The sequence below is a fragment of the Aristolochia californica genome, unplaced genomic scaffold (assembly GCF_029961685.1).
Source record: "Aristolochia californica isolate CCGP_79_NKW_82.1479 unplaced genomic scaffold, dmAriCali1.0.hap1 SCAF_6, whole genome shotgun sequence".
Taxonomy (NCBI): Eukaryota; Viridiplantae; Streptophyta; class Magnoliopsida; order Piperales; family Aristolochiaceae; genus Aristolochia; species Aristolochia californica.
The window spans coordinates 372,749-391,950 of NW_027182257.1; the positions used below are offsets into that span (position 1 = coordinate 372,749).

General features: G+C 38.0%; 1 protein-coding gene across 3 annotated transcripts; it reads left to right on the top strand.

Annotated features, from left to right (window-relative positions):
* Positions 1 to 795: 795 nt before the first annotated feature.
* LOC137934666 (uncharacterized) lies at positions 796 to 19,199 on the top strand. Of its 3 annotated transcripts, XM_068779127.1 has the most exons (26): positions 796 to 1,056; positions 2,208 to 2,288; positions 2,463 to 2,600; positions 2,970 to 3,080; positions 3,206 to 3,256; positions 3,356 to 3,456; positions 4,450 to 4,540; positions 5,830 to 5,967; positions 6,045 to 6,314; positions 6,407 to 6,485; positions 6,587 to 6,678; positions 6,780 to 6,863; positions 7,024 to 7,098; positions 7,161 to 7,208; positions 7,359 to 7,454; positions 7,878 to 8,107; positions 8,235 to 11,779; positions 12,149 to 12,225; positions 13,271 to 13,354; positions 13,575 to 13,646; positions 13,748 to 13,868; positions 13,939 to 13,990; positions 14,185 to 14,313; positions 14,441 to 14,558; positions 14,729 to 14,811; positions 18,552 to 19,199. In XM_068779127.1, exons 1-26 carry the CDS (start codon positions 892 to 894, stop codon positions 19,000 to 19,002), a joined length of 6,582 nt encoding a protein of 2,193 aa, XP_068635228.1. In that variant the 5' UTR covers positions 796 to 891; the 3' UTR covers positions 19,003 to 19,199. The 3 variants fall into 3 exon arrangements, with proteins under 3 accessions (XP_068635228.1, XP_068635230.1, XP_068635229.1); XM_068779129.1 differs by lacking the exons at positions 14,441 to 14,558; positions 14,729 to 14,811; positions 18,552 to 19,199 and having other exon boundaries at positions 13,748 to 13,839; positions 14,185 to 14,274; XM_068779128.1 differs by lacking the exons at positions 796 to 1,056; positions 2,208 to 2,288; positions 2,463 to 2,600 and having other exon boundaries at positions 3,011 to 3,080; positions 3,216 to 3,256.
* Positions 19,200 to 19,202: the final 3 nt, after the last annotated feature.

Below are 19,202 nucleotides of genomic sequence, written 5' to 3' on the forward strand. Positions count from 1 at the left end.
GGAATACCGCGAGCGACTGTAGCCATGGTAGCTATTTTATTGCACTATTAAGAGAAGAAATTAAAATAAAAACAGTGTTTATGCATGTGAAGGCAGATAATATTGTTATTTGCTCATTAAATAAAAAATTATTATATGGTAATTATTTTTGTAAAATATAATTTTTATAATATACACAAATTAAAATATTGTTATTGTTTAGTAAAAATACATTTCTAGTGATCATTACCTCTTGTTTATTAAAAATATTTTTTTAATTAAAAATTATTATTATTATAAAAAAATTATATAATTTCTCAGGTAAGATATTTTAGTTAAGATGGATCGGAAAACTATTTGAATTTTTTTTGAATAAGTATTTGATAATTGATGTTATAATACTTTTAAGCACGAGGTAAATTTGTATTTAATATTTTATTTTACAAAAAAATTATTGAATTAGTATTGTAATATATAAGATTGATTATTAATTTTAATTTATTTCCTAAAAAAGGCAAGTCAATTTAATTTTCTTTAGAAAATTCTAATTTTTTTATGTAATTTCTTATTTTCATAAATTTTTTTAACTTTTATTGAAATATAAAATTCCAATCAGGGCACTCACTGGGCCTAAGAGAGGAAAGCTATATCGTGTTAGGACTCGGGAATAAGATTGAGCAGAAGCGGGTAATCGGGTCCTAGTCGGACGTAATCCCGACAGAAGTAGAGGAGAGCAGGTCCTTTTGACTACCAAAAATTACAATCCCGTCCAAAATGCTATTTCTTCTCCCGCCTCCTCTCATCAGTCATCTCTCAATTCCCGTCGCTTCTCAGATGACACTCGCGTCTGCAGCTTGTCTGAGAGTCACTCCGCTCTGTTGAGCCCTGAAGAAGCATCTCTCCTAGAAGAAAATGGAAATGGAATTGGAGCCGAGAGTGAAGCCCCTGCCCTACAAAATAAAAGCTATGTCGCGCGAATCACCCTCGCAGAAAGCTCTTCACGTCCTCGACTCCGACCTTCGCACTCACTGGTCTACTGGGACCAACACAAAGGAGTGGATTTTGCTCGAACTGGAGGTTTGTTTGTTACCGACATCATTCAAATGAATTCTCAATTAGCTAATGGTGCTCATTAGTTGATTTTGTAGTTTCGAGTTTAGAGTTGGTAAAGAGTGGAATTATGTTTTTTTTCGCATTTATAAATTTCAGTATAAATAATTCCTAGCAATAAGTTTTGGGAACACGTGGTGTTCTTCATTTCTTCTCTCCTGTAGGACAAGGTTTGCTACTTATGTCACGGGTGTTATCTTGCTCAGTTAGCGTTTCAATTAAATGGGCGACGCCGTCCCCATTCAGTTCATTTTATGGACCTCAGTTATGGTTTGAGAGTCTGGGTTTTCTGCAAATGTTGGCGGACTGATTAGCATACAGAATTGCAAGGTTTTGAGTTGAAGTATTCGTAACTAGTTGTGAAGGATCCCAATCCAATGGCAGTCCAAAAAGGTTCCCGAGCGGTTTTTACCGGTTACTAAATCTCTGTTCCCCTCGTACACTCTCAGGAGTAGCTAAAGCCAGTATTAGCGGTAGTGGGCTAGTTTAAGGATAGAGAAGCATATTCGGTTGATGATTGTTAGCAGGCAGAGATTTCACATCTTATGGAATGTAGAAGATAACTAGGGCCATGTTAGGGAAAAGTATTTTGAGAAAACGTAGTATTCCATGTAAACAAAGAGCAGCAAGAAGAGCGAAATTCTGGACAGGTACATTCCCACGCTTGCTGCTCAGCAATTTTACACCTTGTCTCAGTTTGGAATAGAATTATTGTTTTTTTTCATTTAATATTTTCTGCGTGGCGGAAACAAAAACGAGTGCCTTATTATCCTTTGTGATTGTCTGAAACTGTAGTATTAGGTTACAGAGACTCTTCTCTGGTTATCACATCAGCACATTTGGACTCAGCCGGAGAATGGTGGAACCAACATATCGCTTCAATGCACAATTATTTTGCTTTGTTAAACGGTTGTCATTAGTAATGAGGAGTTAAGAAAGTGGAAATGGCTTGTAAAAGTAATATGATTCTTTAGACATAATAATCAAGAACATGCAACCTGCAATACAGAGAGATACATGTTTAGTCTTTATATTTTTTCCTTACGTGGAGTAAGCTACTTATGCACTTTGTGTTCCAGCTTGAGATTATTGTTTGCTCAGTATAAATTATTTTGCAGGAACCGTGCTTACTTTCGCATATACGTATTTATAACAAGTCTGTTCTTGAATGGGAAATTGCAGTTGGCTTGCGTTACAAGGTATAAATGATGGAATTACTAAATATTCTATCAGCTACTTGTTAGGAGCATTATACCTTCACTTTTGTGGTTAAAAAGATTTTATTTGTTATTAGATATCAATTTCTGATTGTTTTGAAACTCATGTGTTTTTCAATGGCTTTTATTTTTTATCAACTTGTTTTATTTTCGCAGCCTGAGGCGTTTGTTAAAGTTCGGCCAAGATGTGAAGCCCCTAGACGTGATATGATATACCCCGTGGGCTACACACCCTGCCGCTATGTACGAATATCTTGTTTGCGTGGGAATCCGATAGCAATTTTTTTTATTCAGGTGATTGTTTGGTATATATTTTTTTCTTCAGTGTACATATTTTTGTATGTCTGGACAACTGCTCCTTTGGTTGCTGCCTCACAATGAGCTAAGCTTAAGTTGTAAGTGAAGCAGCAATGTAAGCGAAGCAGCGAGAAGGTTCACTTTACTTAGATAGTACGTATCAGGATAATAGATGTAGAGATAGCTTCAAGCAGTATGCTAGTGACAGAGTGGGAGTGAGGTTGCTGAGTTACTACAACTTTATAGAGTGAGAGACCTGGTCTGCTTAGATAATCCTTTAATTTTGTTACACCCACCGTGTATTCTTTTCCTCTGACATCTTCTGCAGTTTTCAACTCCAAGTGATCACTTTTGTTCTTGTTGTAGCTGATTGGAGTTCCTGTTGTCGGGTTGGAACCCGAGTTTCAGCCGATTGTTAGTCACCTACTGCCAAATATTATTTCTAATAAAAAAGATGCTCATGACATGCATCTCCAGGTGTGGCTCTAATTTCACTGGAATCTTGATATATTCTCTCTCTCTCTCTCTCTCCCACTTTATATACTTACAATATTATTCGTTTATGTTTAAATGCCATCCTCATAACATCTAATTTCTTCTAGTTGCTTCAAGATATGACAAACCGGTTGCTTCCATTTCTACCACAACTTGAGGTATCCCCTATGACATTTATCTATTTAGGAAGCTTCCAAAATCTACATGATTTCTTTTAGTTGTAATAATTCTGGTGTGGTCTTCTCTTTGCAATCCAGGCTGATCTTTCTATTTTCTCAGAAGCAGCAGAATCTAACTTGCGATTTTTTGCAATGCTTGTGGGGCCATTTTACCCTATTCTTAGCCTTTTAAATGAGAGGTAAGTTACCAACATAAAAATTAATTGGAGATAAGTTGTATTCGGCTATTCACCATGGATTCAAGGTCACTCTCATCATAAAAAATATAATTATGTTTACCTTCTGCTATATTTCGTTTAATTGGTTTGGGCAATTGTATTTCATTCTTTAAGGTTTATTTTTTGCGTTAATAGCTTAATGAAATGATCTCTTGGGTCTGTGGTTTTCCCATGACATTCTTAACATTTGTGAGATGTGATGACCAGTTTCATTTGATTCCCTACATTATGAGGTTTATTTAATCTTTATTTTCTGTTTTTGTTAGTCGCTTATTATAGGGGTTTGAATATCTGATCCTGCATTATCCAAGTATGGAGGTTTGTCACTAATCTGCTAACATATGAAACTTTGAGATCCACTATAGAAATCATACTACGCTGACTGCTTCATTGTTGTGCAACTCTGCTCTAGGTTGAGTTCTGAAATTCCTGTCAACAGGTTTTTATAGTGGGAAAAACATCTTAAGTCAACAGCCAAATTAAGCCAAGAGGAAATCATGATAAACAAGAATGGTGTCTCTAACAGATGTGGTTGCTACTTCCAGAAACTATCAGCTTGTGGATCCTGATTTGGATGTTAGGAAGCTAAATGATGGAACCTCATGGCAATAAGGTCATCCATATGTCTGTTTTGAACATACGGCATTTAGCCATCTAGACTATTGACTTGTGTGAGAACTTTATCCCCAGGGAAGTAGTTGACAAGTAAAGAAGATCATCTAGTTCTCCAAAATCTGTGCTTTCCAGAAATAATGATCACATGGCCAGAATAACCTACCGACTGTAGAGTTTTCTTTTTTAGATGTTCTGGAAAGTGGTTGAAGTATATGTTTCTATGAAAGATTTTGAAAGATTTTTGTTTCACTTATCCACTCTGAGAAGGGTTTGCAGTGACTAAGCCTTCTTTTGCTCATATTTTTATGCCAAAAACAATGTTTTTTACTTAAATTGCAGGGAACATGCTAAGGCTTTTGGGAGCCCTCCTGATATGGATGCTTTAAGGCACAATCAAGCCTCAACTTTAACAGTTTCCTCAAACTTTGAGGTGGTCCTTTTTCTTTTTTTCAATTTTCCTTTTTATTTAGTTTCGATGTAACGGTATAGTTCAGCATTATCCTCTTTAAAGTTTTCAAAGTTATTACTGAGATTGTTCTTTTGCCCTTTTCAGAAAGTTCTAGCAGTAAGTTTGCTCTTGAAACGGAATCCTTTTATCTAGGCATCGAATATAGAATGTTCAACCATTTTGGTCTTTACCGTGCTTTTCATCAATGGGAAACACTATTCGAATGCTAGTTCTTAGAATAAAGAATTTCTGTCATTTTGGTCTTTATTGGTGCTTTCCATCAATGGGAACCACTACTTGGATGCTAGTTCTTATGTGTAACGTATGATGGTATGATTACACACTAATATAATGCTTTTTTCTGTTTCCCGTAAGTGGAGAAAGCAAAGTTTGCATTTATTGGGAAGAGGGTGAAATGTAGTTGTTTTTTTCTTGCAATTTTTAAGTTGGTTTGGCGAAGGGATCTATTGTTGATTTGCTGTAAATGAGAAAGGATGCTGAACCTTCATTTTAATATTAGGTGACTTAAAAGACAGAAGGTGTTTTTTTTTAAACGGTGTATTTTCATTAAGAAGAAAAGGAGAATAACAAAAACAATACAATATCAACAAGCACAGGAACCAAACCTATGATGAAATTACTAATAAACATCTTAATTATCATCTAATTAATGTTAGCTTCTTGGTTGTTCTGGGATATGTAAATTGGAGTGAGCCACAATAGATCCTCTCAATTTGGAGCTCCAACTTAGAGTACTCTCCATTGCATCTGGCAGTTACAGATAATTTGAAAATTACGTGCGAAGGGTGCAAGGTATGCTAAGAATGAATCTGAAATTTACCCAATTAGGTATGCTAAGGAAGACATTTTGGTAGTAAATGCTTTTGAGGATCACATGTCCTTATGCTGTTTGGTTAGGAGTTCATACTGAATTTGCTAGGCGTAATGTAGGAGATTTGTTTGGAAGAGTGTCAAGCTGTCAATGCACTAGCAGACTGTTGCAGATGAATAAAACCCTTAATGGATTTTCTGGGTTCTTTGACGATTTTCCAATTATTTCAGTAACACTTGCTGCCCTTAATGGATTTTAAGGTTGCCGATGATTTTCCTCTTATTTTCAGTTATATTTTGTCACCTATTTTCTTATTTCTGCTTCTGATTCATTGACAATAGTGTATATACTAACTTACATTTCTAGGTAAAACACTCCATTCATATGTGTTGGTATGACTGAGTCCAATACCAACTTGAGTTGTTTGTGTTGTTTCCAGGCTCAGCCCAGGAGATTGCGTAGCCCTTCACCTTATGCCCAACCTGGTGCCACCTCCATTGTCTTCCGCCCAGATTCGGTGTTCATACTACTGAGGAAAGCTTATACAGATTCTCATCTGGGATCTGTTTGCCAACTAGTATATCTCAAACTTCTCATATTTTGATTCATGATGCTCTTTACCTGTGTGAAAACAAAATGTTTCGTTCTGTTTAGGCTGCCCGAGCTTTACAGAAGCTTTCTGAGCCTGGTATGTTAGCTGAGGCATTGAGACCTTCCTGTGATACAATATCTTCTTCCGTTGTGTCTGAGGCATCCAAAACTGAAGATAATCTGAATCCTCCAATAATTGCTGACTACTCATGCTTGTTTGGAGAAGAATTTAAGATACCTGATGATCACTGGGATATCAGTTATCTGAATGTTTTGGATATTGGTTTAGTTGAAGAAGGAATCCTCCATGTTCTTTTTGCATGTGCCACACAGGTAGGTAAATTGGAATTTTGGGTTTTGTGATGCACTTTTTGTCATATTCGAATTAGCATAATTCAACTTTTGTGTTATTATCACTAGTGTAGCCTCTTCTCTGCTCCAAGCTGGTTGACAGTAATACAAACTTTTGGTCTGCATTACCACTTGTGCAAGCACTATTACCAGGTGCTGACTCTCCCTCACCCACACACAAACACACGAAATTTTAAAAAATAGCACTGAGTTTGATTCATATGTTGACAATTCCTTTTATGCTCTTCTTCCAGCCCTTCGTCCTCCTATTATCAGTCTTTCAGATCACTTGGATGATAGTTTCTCACAGTGGAAACATCCCTCTGTACAGCAGGCTCTCTTTCAGGTGGTCAGCAGTATATCTTGGTGATTTTATTTTTTAATTAACTGAATAGTTTTACCACAGTTGTTCTACGTAAGTTGCTCATTATCTCACTATAATTGCAGATTGTTGGAATGTCATCGTCATCAGTGTACCTACCACTTCTTCATGCCTGTGCTGGTTATTTGTCATCATTTTTACCTTCACATGTTTGTTACCTCCACCTTTTTTTTTATTAACCATTTTTCAACAAACTTCTTTTTTATTTATTTTCATCATCACATGTTACTTTCATGTTTAGGCTTAATATATGAATCACGGAATATTTTTCTAATTTGAAAGGCTTTAACCTGTACTACACCTTGTCAGGCAAAGGCTGCATGTGTTCTGATCGATCTCTGTACAGGGCCACTGGCACCATGGATATCTATGGTGATTGCGAAGGTCAGTTCTCTTTTGAGTTTGACTATTCAAGCCTTTTCAGTTCTTGATCAATTGCATTACAGGTGGACCTTACAATTGAACTCCTGGAGGACCTTTTGGGCACAATCCAGGTAAGATTCTATGAAATTGACTTCAGCTATCAATATACTGCTGTTTCAATTATCACTTGGGGCATTCACACATGTGCAGAGATACAGATTTTGTTCATTGCACGGTTGTATATATTTGAAACTACTAGTTGCTATTCTGATATATTGCAGGGTGTTCGTTATTCGGCCAGTCAAGCTCGTGCTGCCCTGAAATATATAATTCTGGCTTTATCTGGGCATATGGATGACATTCTACCAAAGTATAAAGTATGATTTCTGTGATTATAATTAGTGCTATGTAATTCCCTCCAGATTTAGAGGAAACCTGATTAGTTTATTTGGTAAAGTTGGGTCCAGGTCCAACTCAATATGGGTAACTGAAGTTAGGAGGTCATTTTGTAACTATAGTAGGATTTTTCTCAACATTTATATATGTGGGACTATTCCCACTAACATTGTTACCCATTGTTTATGGTTGTTTACCAATACTCCGATTAATGCCATATCCTTGTTATATTTTCAGAACAGAATTCTTCACTTTTATGTTCACTGTATTAAGACAAGCTCCATTACTAATTGACCAGCTCTGCTCATCTTTACATGGAACACAGTGTTCTCGCATGAGTTATGTTTGGTGCATACTACTGAGCACTTGGTTTTCTCTTATCCCATATGCTTTCCTACTTGCAGGAGGTCAAACATAACTTGTTGTTTCTCATAGAAATGCTTGAGCCGTTTCTTGATCCTGTCATAACTTCTGTGGGGAACACAATTGCATTTGGAGATGTTTCTGCTATTTTTGTGGAGAAGCGGGAGCACGGCTGTGCTTTAGCTCTCAACATCATTCGAATGGCAGTTTACAGGCCTGCTGTTCTTCCATCCTTGGAATCTGAATGGAGACGAGGATCAGTGCCTCCAAGGTTTGAAACATTGGAAAGTCATTTCTGTTTTTTTCTTCGTCTTCCTTGCTCTCTCTCTCTCTCTCTCTTATCTCTATATTATTCTCTAGATGGTGTGGTGACTCATTCTCTTTTGTGGCTACTGTAGTGTACTTCTTTCAATTCTGGGACCCCACATGTCACTGCCTCCTGAAATTGACGGGTGCAAATTTTCAGCATCCAAAACAGGGGATCTTGAAGCTTCGACCAATTCATCTGGTTCTTCAGTTCCTCATTGGTCTATCAACAAATCTGTAAGCCATGATGATACTGATGGAAAATCTGAGGCGTTGGAAAATTCTGTGAAGATGGATGTGCTCGAAGATTCCAATCTCCTATTTGCCCCTCCAGAGTTAAAAAATATGATGTTGAGGAGCCCAATTAACCATTTTGAAGGACTTACTTCAGAGAAAATTATTTCAGAATCTAGTCACAGTGAGGTTGTCTCAGAAAGGAAAAATACAGTTAAAAAAAAAATGGATGACCAGAACCAAAATACCATACACCTGGACTTGGGCTTTGCTTCTGAGTACTTCCATTTGCAGGCGGACTATTTGCATCTTGTGAATCATCAAGATTGTGAGCTCAGGGCATCTGAATTTCGGCGTTTGGCAATAGACTTACACTCCCAGCAGGATGTCACTGCAGAGGCGCATGATGCTGCAATTGATGCTTTGCTTTTAGCTGCTGAGTGTTATGTGAATCCTTTCTTCATGATGGCTTTTAGGACCATCAATCCAAAGCTCATGAGTAGGTTAAATGTTGGTGGCACCAAAATAATTCCTCAAAGCTACAACAATATCACAGATCTGAAAAGATTTAGTGGGGTAAATAGTGATTTGGAGAATGTTGGTCATCTTGAACGGAAAAGAGATAGAGTTGTTCTTGAGATACTCCTCCAAGCTGCTGAGATGGATAGGGAGTACTATCAGAACACAAAATCTGACCAGCAATTGTGCGTGTATGATACTGTTGAAGTTTCACAAGGTGTAAAAATTTCTCCTCCGGATGAACTCTATGCAGATGCAGTGACTCTAGTTCGACATAATCAAGCTCTATTGTGCCAATTTCTGATGCAGCGTCTGCAGAGGGATCAGCATTCAATGCATGAAATTCTCATTCAAAGCCTATTATTTCTGTTGCACTGTGCCACTGAATTATTCTGCCCTCCTGAAGATGTGATTGATGTTATATTAGGGTCAGCTGAGCATCTTAACAGATTGCTGACTTCTCTATATTATCAGCTGAAAGAGGGCAGCCTTCTCCTGGATCCAGAGAAAGTCTATGGAGTACAAAGACATTGGCTATTGCTTCAAAGATTAGTAATTGCCTCTGGTGGTGGTGATGATGGTGCCAACTTTGCAATTAACACCCCATACAAGTCCCATTATAGAAGTTTAGTTCCGCCATCATCATGGATTCAAAGGATACCCAAATTTTCAGTTAGTGCTTTTCCTCTGGTCCGATTCTTAGGTTGGATGGCTGTATCTGAGTATGCAAAGCAGTTTGTGGAAGAGCGTTTATTTCTTGCATCGGATCTGTCACAGTTGACTTTCTTACTTTCTATCTTCACAGATGAGCTTGCCCTCGTGGATGAAATTGTTAACCAAAAAAGTGAGGGTCCCAAGTCAGTGGCAGTTAAAGAAGATTTTCAAGTAACTAGTAGTACCGCACTTTCTGATAAAGCACATGGGGAAGAGTCTTTTCAAGTCATTTACCCTGACCTCCATAAGTTCTTTCCAAATATGAAAAAGCAATTTGGGAACTTTGGGGAGGTTATTCTGAAGGCTGTGGCCTTGCAGTTGAAATCTCTGCCAACCTATGCTGTCCCTGATGCTCTGTGTTGGTTTTCTCAATTGTGTTTATGGCCATTTTTAGATGCAGACAAGGACAAGCCATCTACTGGAAGTGTCAGCCTGAAAGGATTTGCTGCTAAAAATGCTAAAGCAATTATCTTGTATGTACTAGAAGCTATTGTAGCTGAACATATGGAAGCTATGTTGCCTGAAATACCTAGGGTGGTGCAAATATTGTTAGCATTATGTAGAAACTCCTATTTTGATGTAGATTTTCTTAATTCTTTAATGTCTTTGCTGAAGCCACTTATCTCATACGCTATACAGAAGGCGTCCAACTATGAGAAATTGCTTAGTAATGAGTCTTCTTGTCTGAATTTTGAGACCTTATGTTTTGAAGAACTCCTGAACAGTATCAGGAATGATAATCAGGTGGGTTCTCCTGACAGAGAATATCAAAGTGCACTGGTAATTTTCATTTTGGGTACTGTCTATCCTGATTTATCCTTTCTGAAGAGGATGGAGGTTTTGCAGTCTCTGTCATTTTGGGTTGATTTTGCCTCCTTTGAACCTGCTTCTTCTTTCTACGACTACTTACTTGCATTTCTAAAATTGATGGAAAGCTGTCAAGAGATACTAATTCGAGCTTTGGGGGTGTTTGGCATTAACCCAGTTCAGAACCCCCAAGTAGCTGAATTAAAAGTTGAATCAAGTCTTCATGAAGGCTCATTTATCCCCTCACATCTTCTTGATAATCCACAAGGTTCTCTGAGAACTGAGGTTCCTCAAGAATTAGTGAATACTGACAGTGTATCCTGTCCATCAATGGGTGGGGGCAATTGCTTATCTTTGAAGGAGATTGAGGAATTCTGTGAAGGATTAGAAACATTGATTTCAAAGCTCAACCCTTCTGTTGATCATTGCTGGAAACTTCATCCGCAGTTGGCAAAGAAGGTAACTCTGGCTATGGCCACATGTTACCTGTACTCCAGATGTTTGGCTTCTATTTGCCAGTCTGCTAAAAGTAATGAGCATGATGACTGTAGACATATAATTTTATCCAATTCAGATGATCAGTTTTTGGTCCATTGGAGAAGTGCTCTGATGGGGACAGCTGAAGCTGTTGTCAAATATGAGCAAAATCATTGTTGGCAAGTGGCATCTTTTATGCTGGACTTTTTACTTGGGCTGCCTCAATTTTTTTGTTTGGAACATGTGGTTCCCACTATATGTACTGCTGTTAAGCACTTCTGTTCTCAAGCTCCAAAAATTTCTTGGCGACTTCGAACTGAGAAATGGATAACAATGTTATTAGCAAGGGACATTGGTAGCCTCCAAGAAGGTCAGACTTTTTTGGGTGATTTGTTCTGTACAATGCTTGGTCATTCTGAACCAGAGCAAAGATCTATTGCAATACAACAGCTAGGTAGACTTGTTGGTCAGGGTACACATGAAACTGCAGGATTTCCTTACTTGACTCATGAAAAGTCATTTGTCTCCCATTCAGTTATATCCATTCCACCAGCTGTTCTTTGCTTTCTAGTCACAAGTACATGGGATATGGTAGCAGCAATAGCATCATCAGATATCTGCATGATTTTGAGGACCCATTCTATGGTGCTTCTATTAGACTATATTCCTTTTGCTCAGAGGAACCAACTGCAATCATTTCTTGGGGCAGCAGATAAGATTCTCCATGCTTTGGCAAAACATGCCTATCCAATGTGTGAGGGCCCTATGACACAGCTTTCACTGGCTCTTATTGGGCATGCATGCTTGTACTCCCCTGCCAAGGACATTGCTTTAATACCTGAAAGTGTTTGGAGAAACCTTGAGTCCTTGGCAATGCCTAAAGCAGGTATTATTCAAGATCCTTCTGATTAAAGTTGTTTTCTGATCACTTATTTCATCAAAGGTATCTAATATTGTCTGTTTGGATGACCAAGTAATATAATGCACTTAGAAGACGAATGATTTCTACAGGACTTGAAGGAATAATGTATAATAGTTTTACAATTGTGACCAGTGTTTATTTTTTTCTTTTTTCTTTTTTTTTTGGAAAAATACCAGTGTTTACTTCACCTGATCTTTGAATAATGGAATGCACCCAATTAGTCCTGCACAAAACAGTTCTTTTAAAAAATTATACTCTTTTGGTGCATTTTTTAGGTAGAGTTAGTAAAATCTGCTAAGATTTGTTTAGAATTAAACTTGGTATGATGTGCAGAGGGAAGGTTTGGTGAAACAGAAAAGACTTGCCAGGCTCTGTGTAAACTTCGAAGTGAAGGGGATGATGCAAAAGAGGTACTTTTCCTACTATTTTTACAAATATATGTTGCATGTTCTTTTGTGAGATGGTTTGCTACTAGTTATAGAGAATGGTTAGAAATAGAAGTTTTTATTCTAGTTACTTCTAGGCATCAATACCAATAATTGTAGTCGTAGGTGAGACTACTGCTCAGTGGTCTCATAGGAGTTTTCTTGTAGGTGAAATCATTCACATACAAATGCTCCACCTACTTTTATTTTTTTTTGAAGTTCTCATCTGCAATACATCATTTCTTTATAAAGGCTGCTACTCTTTCATTGCTTGCCAGGTTTGGAGGACTTATGTTAGGGTTTTAGGTTGATATGGATTGAAAATTGATGTTGGGGAAACCATTTGAATACTTTAGAAATCCTAGTATTTTATCCTAATTATGGTCCAAACGGCCTGTCCATGAAGAGTGAAAAATATAAAAGAAAGGAATCAAGAATTGATTTTTTCTTCGATGTGTCTTAGTCTCCATTGGTGTGAGGCCTTGGGTTCTAGTCTCACTGGGGTATGGGTTGTAATGTGTACATGTAATCAAATTTTCAAAAAAAGAAAAAAAGAAAAAAGTTTTTGACACCGTCATTGAATTGAAATAAAGAAAGCAAGAAGAAATAGAGGGCAATAGGTGTAAGAATGAAAAGGACACAAAGCAGAGAAAATATCCATGTAAGCATCAAACTGACTTATTTCTTTTGGAAAATCTCTGTATACTATCTGCATGACGCTTTATACATTAACCCTAAAGATCTACAGTACTGCTTGAGACAAAATGACTAAGATACAACAGTCTTGGTAGATAAAAATTAAACAGAAATTAACTGATAAAGTCTGACGACAGAAAAAATAATAAAAACCTAAATCCACTAGGTGCAGCATGAATTGATCTTGCTCAAACTTGGGCTGCTCATGGGGCCTGTGGGTTTCACGGAATTCTTGAGAAAATATAACTTTGCTGCTAAAGCCTTTCTTCTTCTTCCTCCTTAATTTCTGTGCTCTTGTTATTTATTTGGAAACTCATGGTTTGTTTTGATAAAGGTCCTGAAAGAAATGCTTTCGTCATCTTCTGCTACAAAACATAGCGATCCTGAGTTTGGGAGCACCCGTGAAACAATTCTTCAGGTTAGCAGCTTCACAGAGTTTCTGTTGAATATTTTGTGTTCTGTGAAACATTCTAAAAATGCAGAGTGCAGAAACATACGTTTCTGTTAGATGCATCTACTGTTTGTTTCCTTCACAAGCGATATCTTAGCATTGAATTTCTAAATTATAAACTTTTTCTTGTTAATTTTTTGAATAACAATATATGCTTTCCATATTAATCCATTATTTTGTTATACAGGTTCTGTCCAATTTGACATCAGTGCAATCATACTTTGATTTATTCTCAAAGAAATTGGACCAAGAAGCTAGGGTTAGTTGCCGCCAGTGTTTCCTTGATGCTATCTCAGCTGTAATAATGTTGTTCTTGTGCACTGGACCAGGTTGTATTTATAGCAATGGCTAATCTTGCAGGAACTTGAAGAGTCTGAAATAGAATTAGACCTAATTCAGACAGAGCAAGCATTGCAGGGCGTTTCTCAAAATTCAATATGTGGAATGCATAAGTCTCCAAGTTCACTGATTTCATCTAGTAGTATGTGTTCACTTGAACTGTCATATGGACTTTCATAAATTGAACCAACTTATGCTTTTATTTTATGCAGCTCATCTGAAGGATAACCGACTGGAACAGATTAAGGATACCATCCATTCCTTGTAAGTGTCGAAGGCATGAATTTCATTGGACTGCTGACAGTTTCCTTTATGCAATGTCCTTATCCAATAATAGCATTAAAGTTTGCTTCTGGACCCAAATTATTTACATTTGAGTCTATGTTGTTCTACAATTGGTTTGCAGGTTTCTTATTCTTGTTTTTTTTTTTTTTGTTGGAATATTTCTCTGTTAACAGAGAGAAATCAAAACTCAGAGAAGAAATAGCAGCACGCCGACAAAAAAAACTTCTTGAAAGGTGTGCTCGGCAAAAGTATTTAGAAGAGGCAGCTTTACGGGAAACAGAGCTTTTGAAAGAGCTTGACAGGTTCTTCCATCAAATCATGTGGTCCAAACTATGTTTCAAAAGGAATCTTTTGGATTCTTTTATACTGATGTTTAGACATGAAGATTAAGTTTTTATTCAATGTTTCTCTGTTTACATCCATATCTAGGGAGAGAACAAGTTTATCTGAACAAGAGATTGAGAGACAGAGGCTATTGGATCTGGAACGTGCAAAAACCAGAGAACTGCGATACAATCTAGACATGGAAAGAGAGAGGCAAACACAGGTAAAGAATGTATTATGGATATCTGGTTACTCACAAAAGTTTTCAGGCTTTAAACCTTTCATGTTTACTACTCATTTATTCTCCTATATATCGGTATGAATGTTTCTGTGCGGTTCCATTATAGATCTAAATTTTTTTTTTAACGGATCTTAAAATTAATTTTGTTCCAGAGGGAGCTCCAGCGTGAACTAGAACAGGCAGAATCTGGAGTACGTTCTTCTCGAAGAGAATTCTCTTCCTCTACTTCCGGCAGGTATGTTCTTAACAGTTTTCTGAATCTTATAATGGTGGTTATATTTATTTGTAAGTAGGTTGATATAGAACTTCCTTTTGAAGTTATCAAATACAATTTTTTTTTTCATTGAGAAATTCTTGATTTTGTGAGCTGTCACACACAGACCCAAATGCACATTTCTATTACCGGTATACATTAGTTCCAGGATCAGATGAACTGCTTTTTTTAAAAAATTGGCAAAGTGCTTTTATTGATAAATTAGAGAAAACTTAGAGGACATCGAGTACAACTTGAGGTACAATCTGGCCAAAGGCCAAGCTAGATAGGAAGAGAAGGCCCAGAGGCCAGGAGGCTTTGGTCACTCAAGCTTTGGCTAGGTGATCAGCAACTGAATTTTCTGATCTATGCACTTTGATCCAGGCAATATGCCCGCTCCAAAGAGAGGTCTGCAATTTCATCAAAGACCTGCTTGAGTTGCCAAAGAGCCGGGGTATTTTTGCTGCCCCAGCTAATGACCAAGGCTGAGTTGCTGTCCACCATAAGAGGTGCATCCAAACTTTGCTTTAACTGCCTGAGATCCTCTAATAGGGCCCCTCAATTCTGCTTCATTTGAGCTGCATATTCCAGCTGTTCCCAGACAAGGCTAGAAGGATTTGACCTGCGCTGTTTCTGAAAATCCAACCTGGGTACTAAAAGAGGAGCCATTGAAGTTCAATTTAATCCAATCTGGGGGTGGGGGTTGCCCTTCAACCATTATCAGAGGTTGTGAATGCTGAACCACATCACTTTTCTCCAGAATTTTCTTATGACTGATGATGGAAATGGAGGGAGACCATGAAAGCTGTGAGCCCATAGGAATAGTATGGATTGCTTTCTCAATCACACTCCCAAATGAGCTGCCTTTCCCTTCAAAGGTTCATCTGTTCCTCTCCCGCCATAGATGCCAGGGGATTGTTGCTAAAGATGCCTTCCTTACGGCTTTTCCATAGAGAAGCAGGGGACAGGAGAGACATTGCTGAAGAAGCTAGTTGAGAGAGAGAGGCATACATAGACAGATGTCGAATTTGAGTAGAATAGCATCCCATAGTGTTAAAAGGAAGGATTTGAGAAGATAAAGAGAGAAAGGAGACGATAAAAGAGGAGAAGTTCTGGAGGAGAGCAATGAGAGGCTCTCCTCTCTTGGGGGTCGAGCCCAACCTCCCTTTCTTTATAACTTTAGTGAGAAAAGTCTGAAGGACAAAAATGCTCCTTAGACACTTACATACCTATAACTCTTACATGTACAACTTCAAGCTACATGAAAATACATCTATAGACACTTCAAGACAATACTGATCATGATGGTGTCATCACTAGGCATTTCTGGAAAGGTAAAGTTACCAAACTATCCCTCATGACATCTTTCAACACATTCTTTCTTTCTAAACTGGCAATGAAGCAATACACCACAGTTTACAGTAGGATCTCTGGTAGCATTTATGAAGGGAGGCAACTGTAAACTGACCAATTGTACAAGGTGCCCATATAATTTCATTGAACCCCTCGTCTGAAACATAGTGGGCTTCAAGCAATGTTAGGTGGCTGACTGACTCTTCAGCTTCCTGAGGTTTGGATTCCAGCACCTGATTGCTCAGCAACTTGGAATCAGAAACAGATATCTTCTGGTTTCTGGCTAGGTTGAATAGTCTTGGGAAGGCCAGCGAGAGAGGTTTGGCTCCAGCCTAGCAATTGGACCAGAAGCAAGCTAGTTTTCTCTCTTAGGCATGGAAACTGAGATTCTCTTCTGTTGTTGGTTTCTGCTGCAAAATTCATTTCCACACACTGGAGAGTGTTTGGAGGGATGTTTCTTGGTAGCCAGCTATGGGCCTCATTTCATACTAGGCATTAATTACCTTATACCATAGTGATCCTTTTTCAGTTGCTTATCTCTGTAGCCGCTTAGCAAGCAGCACTGAGTTCATGCATGTTATTTTTCTAATGCCTTCCCCACCTTTTGATTAGAGTACTTGGCTCCTTTTGACAAGGGGGTATTTAAACTGATTTGAACTACTGGACCATTGGAACTTATGCTGCAAAGCTTCCTATTTGGCAGCAACGCTTGCTGGACATGCTATGACAGAGAAGCAATCGTCGAGAGTGCTGCAAAGGTGGCTTTTATTAGTCTGTAGACGAACTGGTTCAATGACATTGTATTAGAAGAAAAAATAGATAATCTATCTCCTAGTCTTAAATAGGATATGTAACGGCCTGTTGACCCAGGTAATCAAAATTTAAACTTCCCAGTTGGTATTTTCTAGGTTTTCCAAAATCTGTTGCTATAGTAAAATCAATTGTGCAAGCTTCAATAAACAATCAACCATCTAGAAGGTCTCGTTTTCTATGTAAATGCAAATGCTCATGGCTATGATTGTAATGCAGTTCTTGTTTGATGTGCCTTTTATTGTTTTGGGAAGTATTTAATTGGCATTCCATTGAGAATTGATATTTGCCTAAAATCCAGAAAGTTTAAAATTCTTCACACCTACTGCCATGTTCTTTATTCCATCTCCTGAATCTGATGAATTATAAGAAGCTAAGGAGAGTACTAAATTACCTGTTTTGAGATAAAACTAGAGAGAGAGGTTACCTTAGAGGAGGGAGATTGGAACAAGATGTTGCCTATTAGACCACTCTTTAGCTGGCAAATAGCTACAGATCTATGTGATCTATGACAGCAGTACAAGTGACAGAAAGGTGCTTTGACAGGTCTAAAACGTTTTCAAAGATATATTAATGTCTACACGGAAAGTCTTGTCCTTTCATCCAAAGTATTATTGCTGAAGCATCTCCTCACTACAAGGGTTAAGTAAAAAAAATAAATGTTTGATTTACTTTGAGGTAGGGAATGATCTCTTGCTATGAGAAAGTAGACTTCTACCATATTGATCTCTTATAATGCATTTACAACCTTCTGGCATGGGATTGCCTATGTAGTTAGTTTTGTTTGCGGAAAATAACCATGTAATGTGAGTTTACGGCCCTTTATGTCAATATGCTGCCTACTCGTTTGACATGGAACCACTGTCTAGTGTGAGTTTACTTTCAATGTGGAGTCCGTTGGGTTGTTCCCACATCACAAGTGGCAGGGCAACGACACCAAGTTGCAGACCTGTATTCTCTTTTCATTTGATCTCAGGTTCTCTAATGGAAATAGACTCTGAATTGAAGAAAGCAATCTGTTAGGGGGATGCAACAAATCCTTTTTCTGAAGCATTGTTTGGTTTTCTGCGGTTTCATTTGAAAGCTTAAACATGGTAAGAAACTAGTGGATATAGGAACTAGTAAGAATTACGGAGTATAAATATATTGTGTAAAAGCTAACTCTTGTCATCAAATCATCTGTCTCATCATATTTACATGGCTGGATGGTTGGAAGAATTTTATCAGTACCGCTTATAAATTTATTTTGTAAAAGCCAACTCTTGTCATCAAATCATGTCTCATCATATAGACTTTTTATCAGTATCACTTTTTATTTTGCACATTCTGTTCATCGTCTTCTTTAGGATTTTGACTTATTTAGTAATTAGAAACACTAAGCCACTATCCTCCTTTCTTTGAATTATTCTGCTTCTCTGGCAGTTTTCTGAATTTCTTTTCTGGAATCTGTTGAAATGTGTTGGAGAATTTTATTTCACTAATTCACACAAACCATAAGAAATTTTATTTGTCATTGGACTTCAATTCCTGCTGCCGCATCTAATCTTCTCCTTTTACAGCCGGCCTAGGGAGAGATATCGAGAGAGAGAAAATGGAAGATCAAGCCATGATGGTGGTGGCCCAAGGTCGAGCAGTAGAGGCCGTGAGAATACTTCTCAGCCAGCAACTTCTGCTTCTGGTTTACCTGCTGCAACCAACTTGACCTCATCCACACCTACTGTTGTATTGTCCTCACGTGCATTCCCAAACCAGCTACCTACCATTTTACAATCACGAGATCGAGCAGATGAGCGCAGTGCAGGATATGAAGAAAACTTGGATGGGAGTAGAGACTCAGGGGATACTGGTAGTGTTGGTGATCCAGACCTTGCATCAGCCTTTGATGGGTCTGTAGGTGGGTTCGGTTCAGGCGGCAGGCAGGGCCCCCGTGGCAATAAATCAAGGCAGATTATGGAGAGAAGAGAGAGGGATGGGAGGCGTGAAGGGAAATGGGAAAGGAAGCACTCGTAACGTTTTTCAAGTAAAGAGTTACAGCAAAGGCCGGAAGCTGTGATATTTTTGTTATCTTTTCATCTCCATGTTCAGTCAGAACGTTGAGCTTGGTTCCGAGGCCAACCTTACTGTCCAAAGAAATGTATGTAGCATTTAACATTTGTTTGTCATTAATGTGAGACAAAGTCCTACACTAATTCGAGCAACATTGATACAGG